Source organism: Mytilus trossulus, chromosome 2, assembly GCF_036588685.1.
Source record: "Mytilus trossulus isolate FHL-02 chromosome 2, PNRI_Mtr1.1.1.hap1, whole genome shotgun sequence".
Classification (NCBI taxonomy): Eukaryota; Metazoa; Mollusca; class Bivalvia; order Mytilida; family Mytilidae; genus Mytilus; species Mytilus trossulus.
Genome location: NC_086374.1, coordinates 7166677 through 7193529, shown reverse-complemented (window position 1 = coordinate 7193529; position 26853 = coordinate 7166677). Strand labels below are relative to the sequence as shown.

At 31.7% G+C, this 26853-nt stretch overlaps 1 protein-coding gene across 3 annotated transcripts; it reads left to right on the top strand.

Annotated features, from left to right (window-relative positions):
• LOC134706399 (glycoprotein-N-acetylgalactosamine 3-beta-galactosyltransferase 1-B-like) lies at positions 1–24656 on the top strand. 3 transcript variants are annotated; one of them, XM_063565308.1, is made up of 5 exons: positions 1–172; positions 15375–15422; positions 16333–16596; positions 17842–18500; positions 23936–24656. In XM_063565308.1, coding segments are annotated over exons 2-5 (1065 nt in total). In that variant the 5' UTR covers positions 1–172; positions 15375–15421; the 3' UTR covers positions 24077–24656. The 3 variants fall into 3 exon arrangements, with proteins under 3 accessions (XP_063421378.1, XP_063421376.1, XP_063421377.1); XM_063565306.1 differs by having other exon boundaries at positions 30–318; XM_063565307.1 differs by lacking the exon at positions 1–172 and adding an exon at positions 351–470.
• Positions 24657–26853: the final 2197 nt, after the last annotated feature.

Below are 26853 nucleotides of genomic sequence, written 5' to 3'. Positions count from 1 at the left end.
AAACCTGTGTCATATCAGGTGAATTTATTATCGAAAACTTTTTAAAAGGTCATCGATTCTTTTCAAACTCAGTGATCAATTATAGACACGTTTATTCCAAATCGGTAACATGAATACTTCAGTCGATTAAGGTGCAGAAGTGTCCCTGGGAGATATACATGTTATTTTATGAGTGAGTGTACGGTACATACATAAATACATTTCCTAATCTTATCTCAAATGAACGTGTCTTTAGGATATGTGTAGAAAAAGAATTACACATTTTGAATGAGAAAGTATACCGTATTTATAAAAACATTGGATTTAATTGGTCAGGATGTAAGTATCCGTTATGTATAATTTACTTACTACATCAGTTAAACAATCTACATAGTATAAAAATACACATAGTATATAAATGTACCAAATCTGTCATGACGAGACAGGAATGCGTTTATGACCATTTATTGATCTATTTCATATTATTCATGGTAAGAATTTGCATGCACTACTTGATTTCTTTCTAAATATTAAATGAAATATACTTGTGAAACTAAATAGTCACGGAAAAATAAGTTTTCATTTACAGGGCATTATTTATGTCAACCAGACTTGCCATGTACTAATGAAGGGGAAATCATTCATACAAACCAGAACATTGTCATATTATTTCCTCAAGCCATTATTTATAAAACAAGTTGATCATTCTGTCTGGTCCTACTGTACAATAGCCAAGGTTCAATATCTACATGTAAAAATAGCTATGTACACTTGATTGTATATGATTTGCTGTGTGCGTGGCTACGTTGTCATGTTTGTTGCATACCTTCTCACTCCTCATTTTGTATGCAGAGGCTGCGCTGTCGTTACTGACACCAAGATATTTATTTAGTGTATCAGCATGATAATTGCATGGGTATCCAGTGAAACGTGTATATATAAATAAAATTAAACGAAATTCAATGACAAATCTGAAGCTCTTGGGCCTTCACCACAACAAGTACATTATTTTCATTGACTTCTAGTTGTTGATAAAAGATGACGAACGTTATTTTAAATTCAATGGTATGTTTCTACTGTGACCATAACATTATGCACATACATACGATTCCCACGTTTGACAACGTTAGTATTATCTGACTTTGAAGAAGCATGGTTAGGATCTTATTTTAATTCAACTCGGATAAACAGATGCAAGTACTATAAACCTTTACGTGAAACTAACTGATTTTCAGGAGAGATAGGCCTGAAATAATTAACTTGATCTGGTAAGGAAGTAAGAAAAACCTATAAATTCAATTCGACGAAAAACAAGTGGGTCTCAAGAGCCTGAATCCGTCATCTGAACATGTATTTTTATATTTTTGCTAAATTTTTCTATCATCAATGATAGTTTTTGCTTTTTAATATATGAGAGTGGTTTAACATGCAATTAACATGTTCTTTGTATCTGTCATATTTTCTTCAAAAGCAAAAAGAAATGCATTGTACCCCTATGTTCCATTTTAGATTTAGTTGCTTTGTATCTTGACGTACATAGAAATAAAATACAAAATTTACACTAGAAACTCTACAACTCATTCAACCCAAGTTTTGCTGAATTGATTCAGCAGTTTCAAAGGAGTAGATATTTTAAGAATGAAAACTAGATGAACAAATAATAAAAAAAATGTCTCTTACTCCTTAAAGGGTCAATTGACAATTATTGTCACATAAAATTATGTGTAGATCTTAATTTGCTTAACCACTTTGCTGTGAACAACTTATTTTTATCTTCAATGATAATTAAGGTTATAACCCCAAACTGCAAAAAATCCTTAAAATTACCAATATAATGGCAGCGACCCAACAATGGGTTGTTCGATTCATCTGAAAATTTCAGGGTGATATATTTCAACATATTAAAAAAATTAAATCGTCAGATTTGCTCTTAATGCTTAAGTTTTTGAGATATAAGCTGTATCACCCGTAATAACTATCCATTCTAGGTATATCACCCTTAATAAGTATAAATTCTAGGTATATCACCCTTAATAACTATCCATTCTAGGTATATCACCCGTAATAACAATCAATTCTAGGTATATCACCCGTAATAACAATCAATTCTAGGTATATCACCCTTAATAAGTATAAATTCTAGGTATATCACCCTTAATAAGTATAAATTCTAGGTATATCACCCTTAATAAGTATCAATTCTAGGTTTATCACCCTTAATAAGTATAAATTCTAGGTATATCACCCTTAATAAGTATAAATTCTAGGTATATCACCCTTAATAACTATCCATTCTAGGTATATCACCCGTAATAACAATCAATTCTAGGTATATCACCCGTAATAACAATCAATTCTAGGTATATCACCCTTAATAAGTATAAATTCTAGGTATATCACCCTTAATAAGTATAAATTCTAGGTATATCACCCTTAATAAGTATAAATTCTAGGTATATCACCCTTAATAAGTATAAATTCTAGGTATATCACCCTTAATAAGTATAAATTCTAGGTATATCACCCTTAATAAGTATTGATTATAGGTACCCTTAATAAGTATCAACTCTAGGTATATCACCCTTAATACATATCAATTCTAGGTATACCACCCTTAATAAGTATCCATTCTAGGTATATCACCCTTAATACATGTCAATTCTAGGTATATCATGATCCTTAATACGTATCAATTCTAGGTATATCACCCGTAATAAGTATGAATTCTAGATATATCGTCCTTACTAAGTAATAATTCTAGATATAAAAAGATGTGGTGTGAGTGCCAATGAGACAATTCTCCATCCAGGTATATTACCCTCAGTAAGTATGAGTTCTATATGTTTATCGTCCTGACTAATAAAATAGAGAATGGAAATGGGGAATGTAAGAGACAACAGCCGAAGACTACCAATGGGTCTTCAATGCAGCGCGAAACATCTACACCCGGAGGCGTGCTTCAGCTAGCCCCTTAACAAAAGTATCCATTCTAGATATATTGTTCTTACTTTCAAAGTATCAATTCTAGAAATAAATTCAATATGTATAAGATACAAAAATATAACGAATAATTAATTCTTATATAAGTAATACATATGTGTCCTGCACACATGATACAAATCATTTGTTATAATGAATGCTTATTTCAAGTGATGCGTTCAAATGATAAAATGGTGTTTGTTGTGTACTTTTTAGCTTAATATCTAAACACGTGTGCCCAAATGGGCTATAGCGAACAGTTACACCTGTCGCCCAAAGTCCTCTTATATTTGTTTCCGCTTAAGTGTATCATTCCTTATCAGTATCTAATAAACACATATATATGGTAAGTAAATAACACAATTATCCTTGTATCAAGTTATGTTCCATAAGATCAATATTTTTATAACAATTAAACGTCATAGGAATATTTTGAAAATGCACGAGATCTTTTAAATCGGCATTAGATGTCAAATTCATACTCACCGTTTTGACTCAAATTCTCATATTTGATTTAGAATATACTAAAACGTATATCAAAAGTATCTATAATACTAAAATGACGAGGTCCAATTTGTCAGCCGTCATCACGTAAACGACGAATCAAAGAATTCAACTGTATATATAACTAATATAGTACAAAGGTGTAGATTAAAAATTACACCACTCCAGGCCCTTTTGTTTTCCACGTAATTAATATTGCCAATAATTAAGTAGTTCCGGGTCGAGTCCGATACCGATACCAATAGTATATTCACCTGTTACCGATTACCTTATCTGTACGTTCCGCATCTGACAGGCGCACCACCAAACGGTGTATTTAGGATTAATATGCTTTATACACGGGTCATAATCACAGGGTTGACACTACTAAATTGTCAAATTGTTACCCATTGTAGTATTTTAATCAGTAAGAATACTAAAATAAGGCTTGCGCATAGTTATATATATCACGGGTGTGTTCTAGTTATAAGTCTAAAAAAACACAGCAATTAACAATGCGTGAAATCGATAATATGTATATGCAGTTCGTGTTTGAAGTCTAAACGCTATATAATTAAGTATCGAGATGACCTCCGAAGACTGCTAACATTCGCATAACCCGATATAAACACAAACATAGTATAAATAGATAGATAGCAAACACGTGCAATTAATTGTTTGTTTGTTTAGGTCTTTGGTTTTATGTTATTGGTTGAAAAGTCAATTAATCGTCGTTTTTATACCTGTATAATATTTCTTTTTGTAACCCTTGTGTGTGTTTCACCTGAGTTTCAAAAAAGATTCAAGTAAAGAGATTTATTATTTTATCTTGTGAAAATGAAGGATTCTTACTCAGTGATTTTTACAAAACTCATGACTTTTGAGACATTTAAAAAAAATCTATGAATGTACATATTCACTGTAACATATAATGCTCTGGGTAAAAGTATTCTTGAAAAAAGGGACTGGCATAATAGATAGACAGAAACAGTATAAGGCAAAAATATTCAGTGCAAAAAGATCTACAAACCAGACAAAATTTCAAATTTTTCAAGGTGAGCGATTCCGGCTCTTGGTAGATTTTGGATTTTAATGCAATATTGGCCAATAATATGAATAAGGGATTATTTTGAAGAGAAATCTTCGTTTATACTAAAAGGAAAAAAATCTATACTGGTAAAAAGAATGCGTTAACTTCTACAAATACCTAACTTTGACATAGAGCTTAGCCAAGAAAATCCTTTAGGAGAAAGAACTGCTATACATTTTCTAAAAGTATCAAACCAGCTTACCATCTTTAATGATCTTTCCTCGTATTTTTGCTCACGCAGTTTTGGTAAACACACAAGTAACATACTTGACTCAATAAAAAGAAAAAAATTGAGATAATGTTGTCTTTCTTAATTTCTTTAAATTGATATCGACTAAGAAACACGACCCCCCCCCCCCCCCCCCCAAAAAAAAAAATGCTTTAATAAAATCAGAAGGAATCGTACGTACCGATTATCAGGTTGTCTGCATGTTGATATTGTAAAATATTAGTTGCGAGTCACAAAAAGAAGGTTTTTTGTCGAATGAGCGCAACATGAGAAAAGCATGTACATTGTGCCGAGAGCTGATATTGGTCGAGTGGTGATACAGCATGCGATTTGAATTTTTACCATGTATTGCTTAAATGTTAATAGTATATTTTAACTAAATCAGATTCATTGTATGTAAGCGGACAGCCGTTTGATTTTGAGGTGGAAACCTGACAGAATTTAAAAATATATAATCTTGTCTTATCACTTATAAAATATTGTGAACATAATTTTATTTTCTGGACTAATATTACCCGTCCTGTGTATTGATCTGTAATTATCTTACACAAGATGCTGAAGACATAACTGTTTTAACATAATTTATTATGTATAATTCGTCCAAATGTTACCACTTTTAAAATGTTAAGTTATGTATTAATCTTTACATGTGTGTACTTTTAACAAAATCAGCAAAAAAGGGACAATCATTTGATTCTGAGTAGGGGCCTGGCAGATTTTAGAAATAAATATTCGGGGCCCCATTTAGATGAAAAAGAAACATCTTCTCTTTAAATATCACACATGAACAATAAATAGTCTGGCCCGGTATACATTTGTGTAGTCATTTACAAAGGATTCCATTATAAACAGAAAATCCAGAAAGTTTTATTATTAGTTGTTGTTTTGAGAAACAAATATAAATTGTATATGGAATCTAAAAAAAAAAGAGTCGATAATCATTTTTGATAATGAAACTTCTCTTTTCGAGGATCTTCGAGGACCCAATTTGTAATGATATATGTAACGTTATCTGCATGTATCATAACGGGGTGAAAAGTTGATGCTGAGGGGGCGATTTGAAGTCAATTTGGGAATGATCAGAAAATAAATTGTGGCCAAGGCGGATTCGGGTAGAATTAACGTAAATAATCGGACCGCTTTAATGTTTAAAATAAGTAGCTTGACCTCATCAAATTGCCTAGCCCAGCTCTCCCCTCAAAACTAGATTATCCTAACTGAATCTAGATGGGAGACCGCTATTAGACTGCTGTTTAGCCCTGCGTCTGACTCTTATTTAGTATGTTATAGACCTACGAGATAGGGGATATTTTGTATTGTTTTGTTGTGTTGTTTCAGTCCAGTCAAACTAAGATTTAAAATCAAACTAATTGCAACAGAACATGACATTATGTTTAAATTCAAATCTATAGCATTATGCCCTTTTAATACACAGAAAAAAAGTCTCATAAAATCTAACTTGAGGAAAAATCAAAATCAGCATTTTTAATTTCTATGGAATTAAAATTGAAAGGACAGATAAATAAAGGCAACAGTAGTATACCGCTGTTCAAAACTCATAAATCCATGGACAAAAAACAAAATCGGGGTTACAAACTAAAACCGAGGGAAACGCATCAAATATAAGAGGAGAACAACAACACAACACACACAGAAACGGACCAAGCATCAGACAAAATCCCACGAGAATAACAAATATAACATCTGAACCAAATACATGAATTTGGGATAAACAAGTACTGTGCCACGTCTTATCTTAATATCTCAAAAATAAGAGAAAACCAACGACACAACATTAAAATGCAACACACACAGAAACGAACAATAATATAACAATGGCCATCTTCCTGACTTGGTACAGGACATTTTTAAAGGGGAATAAAAATGGTGGGTTGAACCTGGTTTTGTGGCATGCCAAACCTCGCACTTTAATGGCAAAAGTTAAATATAACATTGAAATGACAACATAATATTACAGGACTACAATACAAATAACTCTTGCAAAAATGAGTCTTTTTATCAGTTTTTGGTTGTTTTTTCTTGAAATTTATGTAAAATATGATACTTTGATGGGGTTATATCAAACTAAATTAGATAATATTCTGCGCATGATATGTTCAAATCCAAAGTGTTATGGGTAGTTTTATTTTTTCGTGCATTTTTCATTAAAGAAATTGCAAATTTGAAGCTTTGTAACCATTTTCAAAAAAATGACGTGAACATTTGGTATTGTTTATATCTGTATATTATATTTTTTTAGCAACTTACTTATCTAAAGAAACTTTAAACCACAAAAAGAAGAACACATGCTTAATTATTTTTGTTAAGCTTGAGATTCTTTTCCTTGACATGTTGAAAAATTCAATAAATGATCAACTATAAATTAATTACGAAATCTAGATTACAGCTTGATAAAATATATGAAAACTACTTTAGAGTTGTTTGTTATACTCTAAAGACCTCTAAAAAATCAAAAATCAATATATTCATGACATTCTGATGAATAGAAGCGGTAACGTTATAATTTTGTGTCAATTTTTATTTATATTTCTGCCTTTTTTGCAAGGGTTATCTCTCTTTTTAATGCAAATATCCAGAGGAATTTTGAATGGTGTTTTTTTTATAGTTTTCCTGAAGTTAGATTTTATTGGACTTTTTTCTGTGTATATTTGTGGTATAATGCTAAAGATGTATGCTAGATTGGCTGGATTATTTGGTTATTGGGTCTCAGAGGGTCCAATCAAGTCTATCAACAGTTACCTAAAGACTAAAGTTATATTGAAGTATAGAGATATTTTTTATCAGAGACAAGTGCGTGTGGTGTTCTTGCTCTCAATTCATGTGTATTATAAATATACTCATTTTCCATTTAAGTGTTTCTGTCTTTACATTACAATGTATAAAGGATGTACTTAGGTGAGGTTTTGGAATTTGTGTCAAATGTTCGGACTCCTTGGTGTTTTTCCATACAATATAATGTAAAATATTTTGCCCCTTAACACCCATTTATTTTTTCAAATAAAACTTAATAGCTCATGAAAGGTCATTCACCAAAATTTTAGAAGATTCTTAATTTTCTTTCTTTTGTTTTGAGACCTAATAATACCAATGCAAATAAAAGGTAAAAGTCCGAGTCAGCCTTTTCCCGCCATATTTTAAATCTCAAATATCTCGAAAAAGAGGTCCATGACCCATCAATGTTATTAGCCTATTTTTATCCTTAATTGATGCTCTACCAGCTTATAGTATCATTTATTAATTTTCACCTAACCTCACCTAAGTACATCCTTAACACTGCGGGACACATTTTTCATAGCAGTATAGCCGGGTGAAATGGCTATTCGACTAAATGTAAATCAAGAAGGAAGATTCGCTCCTAAAACTTTTATTTTAGCAGTCCGGCCAGACCGAACAACAAACTCCAAACTAAATGTAATCAACATACAAACAATAACAATATATATATAAGCACAAGCAATTAAAGGATTAAGCAGATTAACAGATGACAAATTAGAAATAACAATATATTAAAAGAGTAATTAGTGTCCGACACGTATTCGTAAATTATAGTCCAAACTGTCACAGAGAATGAATAATGAAATAAATAGAGCAAATGCATTTAAGACTTTTGTCCAAGATTATGACACGTATAATCTGTGTAAAACACTTATGCCTAAATTTACGACAAAGTCTAGAATATTAAATAAATACAAAACCTAAATATACATTGAATTACTAAAATATTGTTTAAAAACTAATTTCATTGCACTGTCCAAATAGTCCGGTCATATATTCCCGCGGCCTCTGAAGACACGTCCCGGGTCTTAATATCATATTCAACTGAAATTGTTCCTAAAGTTTGTTCTGTGATTGTAGCGTCCTCTGTAACGATAGTTTTGGTTTGGATGATTATCTTTTCTTGTATTTTCCCGAATATTGTCAAGTACATCTTCTAGTGTTGTGATTCGATTCCACATACGTTCTTTGTCGCGCTGTAATTGGACTTGCTGGTCGATTGCCTCAATTCTTTGATTGTAATTCAGAAGATTAGCCTCTTTAAGATTAGTAATGCTTTTTCGTAATATTTCCATTTCTTTTTTATCATCTGCACCTTGTTTTTGAAATTTTTCTAAATTGCGAACCACACTGTTATGCTCTTGTTTCAGCTCTTTGAATTTCTTTTCATAATGAACACTTTTGATTTCAAACTTCACTCTCTCTGAATGCACTCGGTCGTGCCTGAGTATAACGCTATCAATGAATTCTCTATCATAATTAAAGGCGGGAAAGAAATCCATCAGTTCAATAGTGGTAAGTTCCGCACAAGGAAAAATTGACATAGCTTTATTTTCTTTGAATATCCTCATCCTTTCTGCGTCGCGGCGTAACTTTGATTTAGATTTAACTTGAACAAGTTTCACGTCCGGTTGTCTGTGAAAACTACACATTCTGGCGAAATGCCCAAAATTTCTGCACTTAAAGCAAAATGACGTTTTTGCCATACATTGTCTAAAATGAAATTGATTGTTCACAGTCTTTCCACAAAACTTACATAGGCAGTTGTCCATATGTTGCGTTGAATTTCTGGTCTGAAAGGTAGTTCCATTATCAGACATCTGGTATCTCCAGTTTCGGCCAAAATTTCTGGTTCTCTGCGTATCCATTTTTATACGACCGCAAATTTTGAAAAAATTTTCGTCGTATATTGCTATCACGTTGGCGTCGTCGTCGTCGTCGTCGTCGTCCGAATACTTTTAGTTTTCGCACTCTAACTTTAGTAAAAGTGAATAGAAATCTATGAAATTTTAACACAAGGTTTATGACCATAAAAGGAAGGCTGGTATTGATTTTGGGAGTTTTGGTCCCAATATTTTAGGAATTAGGGGCCAAAAAGGGCCCAAATAAGCATTTTCTTGGTTTTCGCACTATAACTTTAGTTTAAGTTAATAGAAATCTATGAAATTTTGACACAAGGTTTATGACCACAAAAGAAAGGTTGGGATTGATTTTGGGAGTTTTGGTTTCAACAGTTTAGGAATAAGGGGCCAAAAAAGGGTCCAAATAAGCATTATTCTTGGTTTTCGCACAATAACTTTAGTTAAAGTAAATACAAATCAATGAAATTTAAACACAATGTTTATGACCACAAAAGAAAGGTTGGTATTGATTTTGGGAGTTTCGGTCCCAACAGTTTAGGAATTAGGGGCCAAAAAGGGACCCAAATAAGCATTTTTCTTGGTTTTCGCATCATAGCGTTAGTATAAGTAAATAGAAATCTATGAAATTCAAACACAAGGTTTATGACTATAAAAGGAAGGTTGGTATTGATTTTGGGAGTTTTGGTCCCAACAGTTAAGGAAAAAGGGGCCCAAAGGGTCCAAAATTAAACTTTGTTTTGATTTCATCAAAATTGAATAATTGGGGTTCTTTAATATGCCGAATCTAACTGTGTATGTAGATTCTTAATTTTTGGTCCCGTTTTCAAATTGGTCTACATTAAGGTCCAAAGGGTCCAAAATTAAACTTAGTTTGATTTTAACAAAAATTGAAACCTTGGGGTTCTTTGATATGCTGAATCTAAAAATGTACTTAGATTTTTGATTATTGGCCCAGTTTTCAAGTTGGCCCAAATCGAGGTCCAAAATTAAACATTGTTTGATTTCATCAAAAATTGAATAATTGGGGTTCTTTGATATGCCAAATCTAACTGTGTATGTAGATTCTTAATTTTTTGTCCAGTTTTAAAATTGGTCTAAATTAAAGTGCAAAGGGTCCAAAATTAAACTAAGTTTGATTTTAACAAAAATCAAATTCTTGGGCCTCTTTGATATGCTGAATCTAAACATGTACTTAGATTTTTGATTATGGGCCCAGTTTTCAAGTTGGTCCAAATCAGGATCTAAAACTATTATATTAAGTATTGTGCAATAGCAAGTCTTTTCAATTGCACAGTATTGTGCAATGGCAAGAAATATCTAATTTCACAATATTGTGAAATAGCAAATTTTTTTTTTAATTAAGAGTTATCTTTCTTTGTCCAGTAAAGTAAGCAAGAAATATCTGCAAGAATTTTTTTTAATTGGAGTTATCTTTCTTTGTCCAGAATCAACTTAAATCTTTGTTATATACAATATACAATATATATTCACTTTTTACTACCAACTGATAAATTTAAATTATCTTTACCATTCAGTGATAACAAGCAGTTTTTTTACATCTTAATATTTTATGATGTATTTAAATGAGTAGTAATTGTTGAATTAGAATATTTTAATTGAAATTAGTTTTGGAATAAGGGAAAGGGGGATGTGATTAAAAAATTGGGTTCAATTTTTCTCATTTGAAATTTCATAAATAAAAAGAAAATTTCTTCAAACATTTTTTTGAGAGGATTAATATTCAACAGCATAGTGAATTGCTCTAAGAGAAAACAAAAATTTTAAGTTCATTTGAATACATTCATTCTGTGTCAGAAACCTATGCTGTGTCAACTATTTAATCACAATCCAAATTTAGAGCGGAATCCAGCTTGAATGTTGTGTCCATACTTGCCCCAACTGTTCAGGGTTCAACCTCTGCGGTCGTATAAAGCTACGCCCTGCGGAGCATCTGGTTCTGTTTGCTGGGGGATCAGCTTCACAGGTAGAACAAGGTATCCGAAAGATCCGTTGCCCGTACGTCCTAACACCAGATATAGCCGGGTAAAATGGCTATTCGACTAAATGTAAATCAAGAAGGAAGATTCGCTCCTTAAACTTTTATTTTAGCAGTCCGGCCAGACCAAACAACAAACTCCAAACCAAATGTAATCAACATACAAACAATAACAATATATATAAGCACAAGCAATTAAAGGATTAAGCAGATTAACAGATGACAAATTAGAAATAACAATATATTAAAAGAGAAATTAGTGTCCGACACGTATTCGTAAATTATAGTCCAAACTGTCACAGAGAATGAATAATGAAATAAATAGATTAAATGCATTTCAGACTTTTGTCCAAGATTATGACACATATAATCCGTGTAAAACACTTATGCCTAAATTTACGACAAAGTCTAGAATATTAAATAAATACAAAACCTAAATATACATTGAATTACTAAAATATTGTTTAAGGTGGTACCTAACACTTTTGCTAAAATTAATTTGGCTCGTTTAATTTTCATAAAATTTTAACAATGTATTTACTTTAACACTTTAACAAAAATATAAAAATTTCAAAAACATTAAACCAACCATTTTATCAGAAAAATTACACTGGTTATATAGCAGTTTGACAAACCCCAATTTTGATCATTGAGAAGCTTAATATTCCCTTTACAATACAACGTAATTAAAACGTTTAGCTGACTTTACAGAGTTATCTCCCTGTAGTGTTAGGTACCACCTTAAAAACTAATTTCATTGCACTGTCCAAATAGTCCGGTCATAGCAGTATTGGCAAATTTGACTTTGTCGGGATACAAGATAACACAAATATGTTTTGGCCAAATCATCATAGATAATCAAAAAAAAAAATTAACCCGTATGTTCCAACATATCACTGTTGTCACCACAGCTGATTAAAAGTACATTTCCCATCTGAAAAAGACCAAAAATACTCTTCCCATGGTAATTTTAAAGTTTCCCATGGGAACATTAGTAGATAGTTTCTGCCCATGGGAAATTCAGAGCAAAAAGGAATTATTGCTCCCAAGGGAAAACATTTTTCTTTTCCATGGGAAGACATTTTTCCTTTATTATTTTTTTCGAAATTTGTTAAAGAGCTATGAAATATCGCAATGGACTGACGATTACTTATAATCATTTCTGGAGCAGTTTGACAAACACGTCATTTGATAAAAAGTTATATGTCATTACAATAAATTAAAGTTATTTCTATCATATTTTCCATTCAAAAGTTTTTTATTATAATTGAATCAGCGGATGATTTTATAATTTGAATCTCTTACCTTCAATTTCATCGTGTATTTTATGTTATAATGTTCGCTGAACTGCCAAGCCTATGTTTCAGAATTTAATTTAAGAATTAAAATTATAAATCTGTTTTAATCTCTATAGCTGGGAATACGCGAATCGTGTTTAAGATTCTTTTATGGTTATTATCCTTGAATTAATGAAATTTACATCATAATTATCAATATATTATTCTTTTTCATCTATATGCGTGTGTGTCGTCATTAGCATGATAAGAAAGATGTGCACAAATTATTTTTTACTAAATATATGATAAAGATGTATATCATTATGACCACATGTTGCCCTTCCGTTAATCAGTAGTTTTATTTGCTGCTTATATTAATTGTGTTATACTAAGCAACAGATTGGCAGTATATTCGTTGTTGTGGGAAATGGACATCTCCTTAAACTCCTTATCTAGAGAATAAGTTAACATTATTAGGTCCTATATCTCAGTTAACATGATACACTACATTCCTAGTTATCCTTATGTGTAATCCACGACTTGTGTAGCTTTAGTATGTTGTAAAAGAAGAGGGACGAAAGACACCAAAGGGACAGTCAAACTCGTAAATCTAAAACAAACTGACAACGCCATGGCTTAAAATGAAAAAGACAAACAGAAAAACAATAGTACACATGACACAACATAGAAAACTAAAGAATAAACACGAACCCCACCAAAAACTAGGGGTGATCTCAGGTGCTCCGGAAGGGTAAGCAGATCCTGCTCCACATGCGGCACCCGTCGTGTTGCTTATGTGATTACAAATCCGGTAAATAGTCTAATTCGGTAGGTCAAATTCATGAAAGGGAAGGGGATTGTAGTTACGACGTAAAGAACATATCCGATATCATTTGTGAAACGGTTATTCCATAACGGTCAACCAACTCGTGATGGCGTCCGTAAAATTTACGAAGGGATGATTTCAACTTCACCATTTGGAACTCTTGGTTTAATAGCTTCCTTGTGAGCAGTAACCCTCTATCAAGAAAATCATGATAGGAAATGCAAGCACGGGAATATCGTATCAATTGGGAGATATATACCCCGTATGCAGGTGCTGCTGGAATGTTGCTATTTAGAAATGGAAAGTTGACAATTGGAAAGCTGAAATCATCTCTTTTGTCGTAAAGTTTTGTCTTCAACCGACCCTCATTGTCAATTTCTAGATGTAAGTCAAGATATGAAGCCGACTTAACTGTATCTGTAGTATCCTTTATCTCCAATTCGATGGGATAGATGCGATCCACATAGTCACCAAATTTTGAATTGTTTAGTGAAAGAACGTCATCTATATAGCGGAAAGTAGAGTTAAAGGATATTGCTAACTTCTTATCTTTCTTCCTAAGAAGTTCCTGCATGAAGTCAGCCTCATAATAATAAAGAAACAAGTCAGCAAGTATAGGGGCACAGTTTGTTCCCATTGGGATGCCGACAGTCTGTTGAAAAACACGTCCTCCGAACGTAACAAATATGTTGTCAATCAAGAAATCAAGCATCTTGATAATATCGGTTTCAGAGAATTTTTTGTTTGAATCAGAATGGTTCTTTACAAAGTATGATTTATCCCTCCCTAAGACAAGATACTTGTATCTACGTTGGCCATTCTTTTTTATGAAGCAAAGTAATACCAACTCTTTTAATTTGTCTTTTAGTTTGGAATGTGGAATACTTGTGTAAAGAGTAGAAAAGTCAAATGTTTTAATACTGTTACAAGATGAAAGAGAGTTAGATTGTATGTACTCTAAAAGATCTTTGGAATTTTTAAGTATCCACATCTGATTCACGCCACCTCTAGAATAGGCAGTTTCACAATAACTTTGAAGCCCGTCTTTGATTGCTGATAAAATGGATGTTAATAATTTAGAAAACCATGGTTTACTTTTTTAAATTATTATTTGGATGGAGAGTTGTCTTATTGGCACTCACACCACATCTTCCTATTTCTATCAGTTGGTTCAAGTTAAGTTTTTTTTACCTATATACTTTTACATTACAATATATTTAAGTTATATTGAAGTATACATATATATTTTTCCTAAGAGACAAATGATGTTCTTGCTCTAAAGATGGTTGAAATGGTTCCACAGTTCAACTAGCCAATTCGTGTTTCATATAAATGTACTCGCTTTTTCTATTTATGTTTATTTATTTCTTTTCTGTACATTGTATCGATGTTTTGTTGGTGCATGGATTGTCTGTTGTGATCCCTTATTTCTAACTGAGATGTTAATTGACTATATATTTATGTCTATCAATTAATTTTTGAAATGTGTTTAATATTCTAAATATTTAAAAAATGTAGTTTGATTATACCATTTTCAATACTAAAGTTCTAGTCCAAATAAACACATGATACATGAACTATTTCAATAAATTAAACATTTGTTCTTTTGGTCTATCCACTTAAGATAATCTACCGATTGATTTATAGAAAAATTCATGTTTGAAGCATTGTACAATTTGTAATTGGTAAAACGTTTATTAAAACATATAAATAAGATAACAGACTGTGTTCGTATTGAATTTTCAACAATTAAATGTCATTATTTTATGAAAATAACACAGTTATTGTTAATCATTATTAAGATAAATGAGATGAACGTAGAACCGTCCATGTTAATGAGCATTTCCTATTTTTCAGATGACTTGACGACACCCTAACAACCATTCCACCTGGTAAATCAAACAAGTAGGTATTTTTAACTAAATAATTAGAAAATCAAATACGTGTACATTATATTTTACTAGATATTTTTCTGATATGAAAAAAAAGTATAAGGAAACTGCTCATTGAAATTTACTAACGTGATTAGTATGATAGATAATGATAATGACTTGAACCATATCATGGACAAATATATGTTTTACTTAACAAGTGAAAAATCATTGGCGTGAAGGATTAAAAGAACATCATTTACCTTGAACTAGAATCTGTTTACGAGACTTCACTACGATGGAAGCGACAATTAATAGTGAAATGTAAACGATATTTTGTTTGCAAATTGCTATAATGATTGTTTTTAGAGGAGAAATTCCAATTATTGTAGATTTTCTATAAAATAATGACGTTTTATAAAGGAAAACAAAATTTTACACATTCTTTTTCTTTTTTCTTCAAAATATTCCCTAGCAATTATCTTCTTATATTCCTCGACATCTCGACAAGCAAATCTTTAGAATACAGGATTAACATAGTTTTGAGCATAGATGATTTTCAACTTTGAGCATGTTGAGTGACACAAATCTGAGCATACATGATTTGCAAAACTTTTAGCAGCACAGAGTTAAGCATACATGGTTAACACATCTTCAACCGTGTTTGCATTTTAGGAACATGTAAGATAACATTTTCTATACGATAGCAGGATTTATTGTATAAATGTTCCACTATTCGGATGTATTAATTTAAATGTGTTATCTCATTAGAATTGTTCGACTTTTATCATTATTATTCTTCTAACAAACATCTTGTAGAATTGAATTGAATTGGACGTCCATTCTGGTGAATAGGCCATCAAAACACTGATTTCTAACTGATGTTAAGCAACACCTTCCCAGTCTTTAGTTTGATAAAGCTATACTTATTATTGTATTTTCAGTGTTTGGAGGAACACAGTCGTCCAGACTTACCTTTGTCTTTGGCCTTGCCTTTGGATTAGGAATATCATTCTTGTTGGCCTGTTTCACGTCTTTAACATCATTCAGGAAGACAATAGATCATACATCAAACACATTCAGATCGTTTCTAGATACTCGATCGTTAATGCAGGTGACGACAAACCAAAAGGATATGCACGATATAATGGATAAAAACTTAAGACCTATAAAGCCAGTGTTAGTCGATGATAGCCATTTTCACCACGGTTAGTATATATATTTCTGCTGATCTAAAAGACAAGGTTTAGGTTGACATCTGTTTTTCCCTCTCTTAATATATCGATTTCAATAATATCATTCAGATATATGCTTTGGAACAAGATGTGTTATTTATAGACCTTTGGATAAGAGGAAGACGTCATTTTGAAATACTGTAGTTCGTAGTATTAAACGCATTTGACTAAAAACAATTATTAAATTCAAGTTCCTCTTATTTCCTTTATCATTATAATGCAAAATTTCAAGAATCAAATTATAAATTGTAATATATATTTTTTCCCCGTATAGACAACTTGTTTCAGTCTCGAAAGAGTTATAAATGCCGTTATTCCGTTTGCATAATTCCTATGTTTGCTATTTCTATTAAATTGTTTACTGAATATATTCATGATTAATAACTAAATTAATTAGCTTCAGTTAATGGTTTTTCTTCTAGAAAGTTTTAAAAACTTTTCGAATTTTACCTCTACAGTCGATTGTCGCAGACAGCTAAATATAGTGAGGTGCTTTCCACATGGGATGTGATTGTAAATGGTCAGACTGTTGAATACTTTTATTTGTAAAAGTTTCCTCGGTGGGGATCCAGAAGAGGAATTATTGGGTTGGAACCCCCTTTCTATGGGACGATGATAACATTTGTATGGGGAAATATATCCTGGGTTGGGAACCCCTTTTTAATAATGTCTGTATCCGCCCCGGCTGTTCCTATAGAAATCTGTTTATTTTGATTGACGTATGGCTATATTCAGTTGCATGTATGTTATATATTTGCATGATGCTTTGTTTTAATTGTTATGTTTATTTGTATTAGGAGCTCATCAGAACTTATGTTTTGTACTATGCCATATTCAAATAATGTTTTGTATGTCTGTCTAAATTAAGTCATCGGTATGACAAAATGTGAAACAGCCACAAGGAACAACCGCTGAATTACAGGATCACGTCTTTGTAAGGGACACCAGAATACATCCGGGTTAGCTAAGTTTGTTAGAGTTCAACCTTCCCTAACCTGTAAACACACAATTAAAGAACAAACGTAAAATCACATGGAAATGGCGTGACTCATCTGATTGGCACGGACAGGAAGAAAAAAGCTATTATAGTGTTCACTGAATATTCGTCCGAAGTTTAACCAATACAAAACTTACGATTTTGTGCATTAAATAATAATTAAAGATGTTGGGAATATTTCAATTACATATCATTTTCTGACATCATTTATTGTATTTCAGATAATAACTCGGTAGCAAAGGATCTTGAAAAGAATATTCGAGTTTTGTGCTGGGTCATGACGGGTCCACAAAATTTAGATAAAAAAGCCATTCATGTAAAAAAAACATGGGCTAAAAGATGCAACATTCTTATTTTTATAAGTTCTGTTACAAATACAAGTTTCCCAACTATTGGGTTAAATATATCAGAGGGACGGGAACATCTAACTGGTAAAACTATGCAAGCTTTTCGATATGTATATGAGCATTATAAAGACCAGGCTGACTGGTTTATGAAAGCAGACGATGATACATACGTCATACTAGAAAATCTTAGATATTTTTTGAATGATTACAAACCAAGTGACCCAGTTTATTTTGGGCATCATTTTAAAACAATTGTAAAACAAGGTTATTATAGCGGCGGTGCCGGTTATGTATTAAGTAAAGAAGCATTAACTAGATTAGTAACTAAAGGGAATAACCCACGAGTATGTCGTCAAGACGGTGGCGCAGAGGACGCAGAACTTGGAAAATGTATGGAGAATCTTGGTGTTAAAACTGTTAATTCAACGGATGCATTAGGAAGAAGCCGATTCCATTGCTTTGATCCAGAAACTCATTTATTCGGTGGATATCCTGATTGGTATTACCAATATGACGCCAATGGCGCTAAAAAGGTAGGTTATCATACACATACAATTCCTGACTTCGAATGTTATTGTTTGTTTTTGTTATTGACGTTTGTACTATATTGATGAAGGAAGCAAAAAGCAGATTTTATTCAATGTTGAATAATTCTCAGCTTCATATAACGTTAGGGTATACCCTAATAGCACCTATTTTGAAGGTTTTCACCTACGTTTATTTATGATCTGAATAGAAGTTTCCATTCTGTAATTATTTTGTAGATGTATTGTTATCTATTATATGGTTCCACCAATTTAATTTTGAATTCGTATTGAATCATTTAAAAAATGGATTCGAACAGACCCCAAAACATCCATGTTTGTGTAAAACATCCGATTTTGTTTTTTGTCCATGGATTTATGAGTTTTGAACAGCAGTATACTACTGTTGCCTTTATTTGAGTAATAAGGGGTACCCAAATTGCATCCATGTTAGAATTCACAGCCTTAAAAATCGAATAACAGATCTTTTGTTTTATTTTTTCAAATATTTAGATAAATTAGACAGTTGTCCATGCTTACTATTAATTTTTTTAAGAAGTGAATGCTTATTATATATTGTATTTGCTTTGCAAATTTTGAAAAGATTACTTTTTGTGTACGTCCCATGGCAACGTTTCCGTACATTTTACTTTTTTCAATGAGCACAGATTTGTTTGAAATTTTACAAATTCTTATAAATGTGTGGCTTGCATTTACTATTTTTTAAATAACTGCTAGACACAAATGTGTTTAATTCTTTAAATTCTCAAACCCAACATTTACCATTTCTAATTTCCAATTTTTCTCGTAAGCTACCGTCAATTGCACTGTTGACATTTTGTAACTAAGTAGCCGCCCAATTGACTTGCTGAAATTAGTAAATGTGCGAATAGTACAATAGTACAGAAAATAAAACAACACCTAATTGAAATCTTCATTTTAATGCAGTATTATCCTAATTTGGTTGTCATTTTTATGATAAATTGCATATTGTGTCGCTTATTTGTGTTTATTTTTATCATTTTCAGAAGCAACTATTGTATTGGTTAAATATGAATGTAACTTACATTTTATCAATTGCCCCAACCAGTGGTCCCGTGGGAAAAGTGTATACGCACTATCCCAAGGAAGATACTAACAGTGATAGTGTTGGTTAACTGCACCCTGGACCCAGGCATTGACATGTGCTCTGACTGGTGATCAGTCAGGCAGAAAACATGCCCATGTCTGACTCACAAAATGCAAAAACTGTTTCATGATATACCCCCCTAAACAAAAATCCAAATTGTATAAAGACAAAAATGATCAATACAAATAGATAGATAAAAATATTACTAGTAACTTAATGATATTATAAGATAAGGGACACTGTTTAACAAGGTACATACTGACAAACTTGTTAAAATTTTATCATAATTTCATACCCTGTATATCACGACTACCATGTCAGGAGCGACCACTGGTTGGCACCGCTAATCTGCATGTCTATATGTAATGAGAACGACTTTTTATGAATTAGACTGATAATTGACTATACAAAAGTGTTATATAGCTTTAGCAGTTAATTTGAAAACTCAGTGGAATTACACATTGTTCTGTAGTTGTACGTTATAGGTGAATGATTGCAAATGGAAAATTTGAAGACAAAGACATTTAAGTTATATTAGTTCGTTGAATTTGTTTAATGTGGTCTCTTTAATGTACAGTGGTGAGTAATGTGTCAATATCTTAGGCATGTTAGGCAAAGAGGTCTTGTTATGTTTGTATTGGTTAGGTTAAATGGTGTAAAGGCAGTCAATATGAAATATTGATGGAGGAGGTCATTAAATGATAAAAAAAATCTTTAACACATAAAAGTATCTATAAACAAATATTATGATTTTTTTCCACGAAGAGGATAATGAATTCTTCCTTATATAGGTAACCGACTATTTCTTAAATCTCTCTCTATACATATGTATATAAAGTTAAACAAAATACAATAGTACTTTATTTTTGCTAAAATTATGTTTAATCGTTTATAGTTTTATTCAAGGACAGCAAATGAACTCTTCCATCATACGGGTATTTTAAGTTTACGTCATACGAAACGAGTGACTGGTGAACAATAATGTTTATCCAACTCTTAAACCAATGCATGTATATATCATAAACTAAATCTTCTGTGCACGATTTTTTTTCATTTTTACGCATCGTATTAACGTATATTTTTTTTTCTCTCGAACTGTTATGATGTGAAAATATGACAGCTCATTAATTTTCGTGTTTTTAAGCCGTAGTTAACCGATTGTCACCTTAGTAAACAATCAACAAAGACGCATGGATGTTGAGCACATGTACAATCTCATAATAATTTATTTCAATGACAGAATGATGCGTATGGTGATCAGAGGAATTTTACGAGAAAGGCAACAATGAGTTCACTGCATACGGAAAACATATCGTCGAATTGTTTACTGTCAGCAAACAATTAAAAAAAAGTAAATTTCTTATAAATTCGGACGTATTATAGAATTTTGTGAGAAAGTTATATGTACGTAAGTTTTATAATAAAAACTAGACATTTACTTATAAAAAAACATATGTATCATTTTTTTTATTTGATGTTTCATATGACTTTAAATTTAAAATAATGAGAAGTAAAACTGCACAGCACTTAGTATGAGTTTGACTGTCCCTTTGGTATCTTTGGTCCCTATCTTAGTACTATATAGTATTATTGGCATAACTTAGCATTTTAGTAGTACATATACATTCATAAATACGAAACAAAATTGTATCCTTTTAGAAAAATTAAAATCTTTCACATTTAATAAAGGCAACAGTAGTATACCGCTGTTCAAAAGTCATATATCGATTGAGAGAAAACAAATCCGGGTCACAAACTAAAACCGAGATAAACACACCAGCTATAAAGGGAAAACGAAGGAACAACAGTGGTAAAAGCGGGATGAAACCCCTTTTAATATCACTGTTCGCAACAATCATAATCACAAATCTTAATAGTATCTTTACCATTTAGAATTAAAATCACATTAACAAAAATATGCAATTCATACCCATTTTCATTTCAAAGTGTTCAATTTTAAAGTAAAAAGGTTGACAATAAAAAAAAAAATATCTCCCCTTTCTCATCATCTTAAGTCACAATATGTTTAAAACTGCCATTACTAACTGATGAGAAATAAACATAAACTACCATACACATCCATCTTTTCCCCACACTTGTAGCAATATTCAAACACCAACACACTATTGATTAATTTGATAATAGGTTTCCTTCAAAGTACAGCTTAAAATAATTGTCCATTAATGAATAAATTTTGGTGAACTCGGATATGCTGGATCTGATCGTGTATTTATATTTTGTGACAACAAAAACGTCACAAAAAACGCTAAGTTTTGTGGCGTTGATCAATTAAAATGACGCGCAGTTTATATTTCTTTTGTAGTGTAATGTTGTTTGTTGTTATTTTACGGTTTATATGTTGTAATGTATCATATCATTTACGTATGTATTCCTCTGTGCTGAGTGTTCATAAGTTTGTGTGTACTATATTCCTGTCAAGTAGTGTTGTCATTTTGCAGTATTGTTAACATTGTCTTATTAACGGGAGGTTTTGCTAGCCATAAAATCAAGTTCAACCCAACATTGTTTTTTTTCTAAAAAATCTCCTGTACTATGTAATGAATGTGGCACAGTTACCTACAATCTGTTTCTATGTATGTTTGCGTGTGCCTTTCTTGTAGTATTTCAATTGTTCCGTTGTTTTCCTATTATAGTTAATGTATTTCCCTCGGTTATGTTTTGTTCCCCGGATTTGCATTGCTTTATGGAATAATGACTATTGAACAGATGCATACTTCTGTTGCCTTTATTACTGAACTTCAACACTTCAATAACTGATTTCATATTTACTAAACATTTATCTAGAAAGTAAAATCACAAAAAAAAAACTGAACTCCGTGGAAAATTCAAAATATAAAACACATCAAACGAATGGACAACAAGTGTCATATTCCGGACTTGATACAGGCATTTTCAAATGTCGAAAATGGTAGGTTGAAACCTGGTTTTATAGCGCTAAAGCTCTCACTTGTATGACAGTCGCATCAGTTAAAAGAATAACCGAACTTCGACATTATTTCTTCTGTTATTGATACATTTGAATATTTATCATTCTTAGTAAGTAAAACTAATTTATCCGGCTAAATTGTGAAGGCAAATGGTAACGAAGTAGACAAAACAAATGTAATGAACCTAATCGAAGGCACATGTTTAACATGGTAGCCTACAAACTCATTATCACTAACGTAATTATTGAGCACCCAACCAACGATCTATAAATAAATTTCATTTTTATTACTCAACAGTAGAAAACCAATAACATATCAGGTATACTGCTTCTACAAGTAGGTGTTTAACGACTTTGACTTCATATCAGGTAAACTGCTCCTACAAGTAGGTGTTTAACGACTTTTACTTCATATCAGGTATACTGCTTCTACAAGAAGGTGTCTAACGACCTTGACTTCATATCAGGTATACTGCTTCTACAAGTAGGTGTTTAACGACTTTGACTTCATATCAGGTATACTGCTCCTACAAGTAGGTGTTTAACGACTTTGACTTCATATCAGGTATACTGCTTCTACAAGTAGGTGTTTAACGACTTTGACTTCATATCAGGTATACTGCTTCTACAAGTAGGTGTTTAACGACTTTGACTTCATATCAGGTATACTGCTTCTACAAGTAGGTGTTTAACGACTTTGACTTCATATCAGGTATACTGATTCTACAAGTAGGTGTTTAACGACTTTGACTTCATATCTGGTATACTGCTTCTGCAAGTAGGTATTTAACGAATTTGACTTCATATCAGGTGTACTGCTTCTACAAGTAGGTGTTTAACGACTTTGACTTCATATCAGGTATACTGCTTCTACAAGTAGGTGTTTAACGACTTTGACTTCATATCTGGTGTACTGCTTCTACAAATAGGTGCTTAACGACCTTGACTTCATATCAGGTATACTGCTTCTACAAGTAGGTGTTTAACGACTTTGACTTCATATCAGGTATACTGCTTGTACAAGTAGATGTTTAACGACTTTGACTTCATATCAGGTATACTGCTTGTATAAGTAGGTGTGTAACGACTTTGACTTCATATCAGGGTCTAGCACGGTCGTTTAAAGTATATCATTTACTTCTCTCCGGAATTTAGAGAAGCAACCAACAAACTATGTAACAATCAATATCTCGTTCATTCCTCTAGTAAAAACAACTAATAAGCGATCGACAAATACATGCAAGTATGCTGATTTCTTTTCTGTGGCTAGTAGCCTTGGAAAATGTAATGACATAAAATTGCCTAACAAGATTTTTCACTGAAAAATGAATAATATAAGGTTTTAATAATCTATCTTGTCTTTTACAGGGAACAGAGAGTATAAGTGACTATGCCATATCTTTTCATTATGTGCCACCACAAAAAATGTACGCATTAGAGTTTTACATATACCATTTACGTCCTTACGGAATAGAGTCAGGACATCAACATCTGAATGTGCACAACTGAAATGCATTTATGAAGCTGAGTTAATTTTATGGAACTGAATCAAAAAGTTTTTGAAATAGTATATATAATATATAGTTTAACATTGGTCAAGTAAAAATGTCGTATTCAGTGAATACAGTTGAGTTTACCAACGAAGAAGTTACCCAACAGAAGTAATGTACATCCGCTTTTAGTGTTCACTTCATTGACCATTACCGAAGTTTCGGGATTTGATTTTGGGGTTTAACCACAGATCTTAAATAAATCAAACTGTTTAGACTATATACTGACGAATGCAATATACCTACTCGAATGTGGATATATTATTTCACATTTTTTAAATGCTGAGATCGATCATATGATTTTGTTGTACGATATATTGACTGTTATTTATAATTCGTATTGATTTTAAGGGTATGAAAATTCGACGAAAGCAAATGTCAATCAATCACATATAATTACATGTAGTTTCGTATTGAGAAGTTAATTGGACATTTATATTTAAATGTGTATTTGATTGTACTTACTTATATGCTTAAAAGACGAAAGTTCATAAATAAGGTAGTTTCACTGTTACTAGCAAGAAACATCTGAACAAGAACCATATTTTCTTTTTCTTCTGTTTCACAATACATTATTATCGTAGAAGATATATTTAAAAGACGTTCATGATTCACTCCCTAGATACATCAAACATTTTTTTTCAAATGTGAAGAAAATCAAATATTAATGTGAAAATAATATCAGACAATTCCATAATAAGTTCTAAAGAACATTCATCGAGTCGTGTTTTGTGTAAAATATACACAAGCTAGATTGGTTAACAAATGGCTATTCAAACTTATAAATCTGTTACAAACAGACAACTCAATGGCAAAAACCGAAAATGAAAGACCAAAAATGCAAACAACAAATTAAGAAACACAAAATAGAAACTTCAGAACTCAACTACACAAACAGAAACAGGAGTGATCTTAGTTTCCCACAAAGAAAGTTCATTTCTAACATGTTGTTGATCCTATTATAATTTAAAAGCAAATGCCGATATATCATCCGTCTATTAATTGTCTATTTAGGCCATTTCCTTATTACAGTTCAGAAACTAATCGTTGATAAGTATCAAATAAAGGCAATAGTAGTATACCGCTGTTCGAAAGTCGTAAATCGATTGAGAGAAAACAAATCCAGGTTACAAAATAAAACCGAGGGAAACACATCTCCTTTAAGAGGAAAACAACGAAACTACAGAAACACTAAAGGGCAACAATAAACCAAACGATAATGTAACACACACAGAAACGAAGTACACGATAACATCTGCCATTTTCCTGACTTGGTACAGGAAAATATGGGTTGAAACTGGTGTTGTGGCTAGCCTAACCTCGCGCTTTTATAGCAAAGTGAAATAAAACACTTAAATGACAACATTACATTACAGGACTACAGTACAAATAAATGCAAGACAATTCGGGACAGAGAAAATACACAAATATTAAACAGTTTATCTTAGTTATCAAAGGTACCAGCTTATAATTTGATACGCCGACGCGCGTTTCGTCTACATAAGACTCATCAGAGACGCTCAGAAAGTCAGAAAGAAAGCAAGTATAAAAGTATCAACAATACATAAGTAAACAGCTGTGATCGGTAAACAGTGAACTAAACTATAAAATGATAAATGAGGATTAACTTAAGTTTTATATAACATTTACAATGTAGTTTGTCGTTTTCCGGATTATGGATTTCAAATGAAATACGGTATGTACTGAATTGAAAAACGAGACAGAAAATACCATTGTGAAATAAAAAAATCATCATTTGAAAATTAACAAGACAAAATCACAGCCATAAAGAAAAATGTAGAAACGATCAACAATAATAATTAAAACACAACACAAAAAGTTAAAGTCTCAGCAAAACAAAAAAAAAAGTTTTGAGATCTCAAATAAATTAATAACAATTGACCTGTCTCAGAAAACATAAATCACAATGATAGCAGACAGGATTTTAATAGGGTCAGACATTTTACTCTAATAGATTTTATGAAAATAAACCAGCAGTTAAAGAGTACTAATCTTTAAAGTGTCTTTCCAATTTTTTTTAGGTCAGAGATGTCGGAAAGGGGAAATGGGTATCGGAGAATCAATAATTAAAAGTATTACAAAATAAAGATTATCAAGAACTTATTGATTACTTAATTGATATGTTATATCCTTTCTCGGTTGGTATAATATATTTGAAAAAAGAAATATTATATCAACCAAGAAAAGATATTATATATCTTTTTTTTTAAATATATCCCTAACATCACTGAAGACATTTATTGTCGAAAACCGGATATGGTGTACAATTTTTTTAACTAAAAAAATGTATGGATATAAACTTTTAAAGTCAGAAATAATCCAATTATCTTCGAGAACTTGATTAGGAGTAATCTGATTTACAAGAATGATATCCTAGATACAAAACAGAAAAGTTTTCAAATGGGCAGAATTTATGAGAAAAAATCATGTGTAAAAAGATTGGAAGAAATATGTAAGGAAATCATCTGAGTGTTATGCAGATCATTTGTGTATTATAACACAATATGTTGATAATTCATTTGTCGATACTATTATGTATAAGATGTTTAGTAAATATATTGTACAATTGAAATGATATTTACAGATACAGACAGCATTATCGGTGAAAACCGAATGTATAATTCATTTAAAGAGAGTTTTGAAACAGAATCTTATTTTACAATTCCAATTTCACAAAGAAATCATTTTCATAAATTTGGATGTGGATTAGCACCA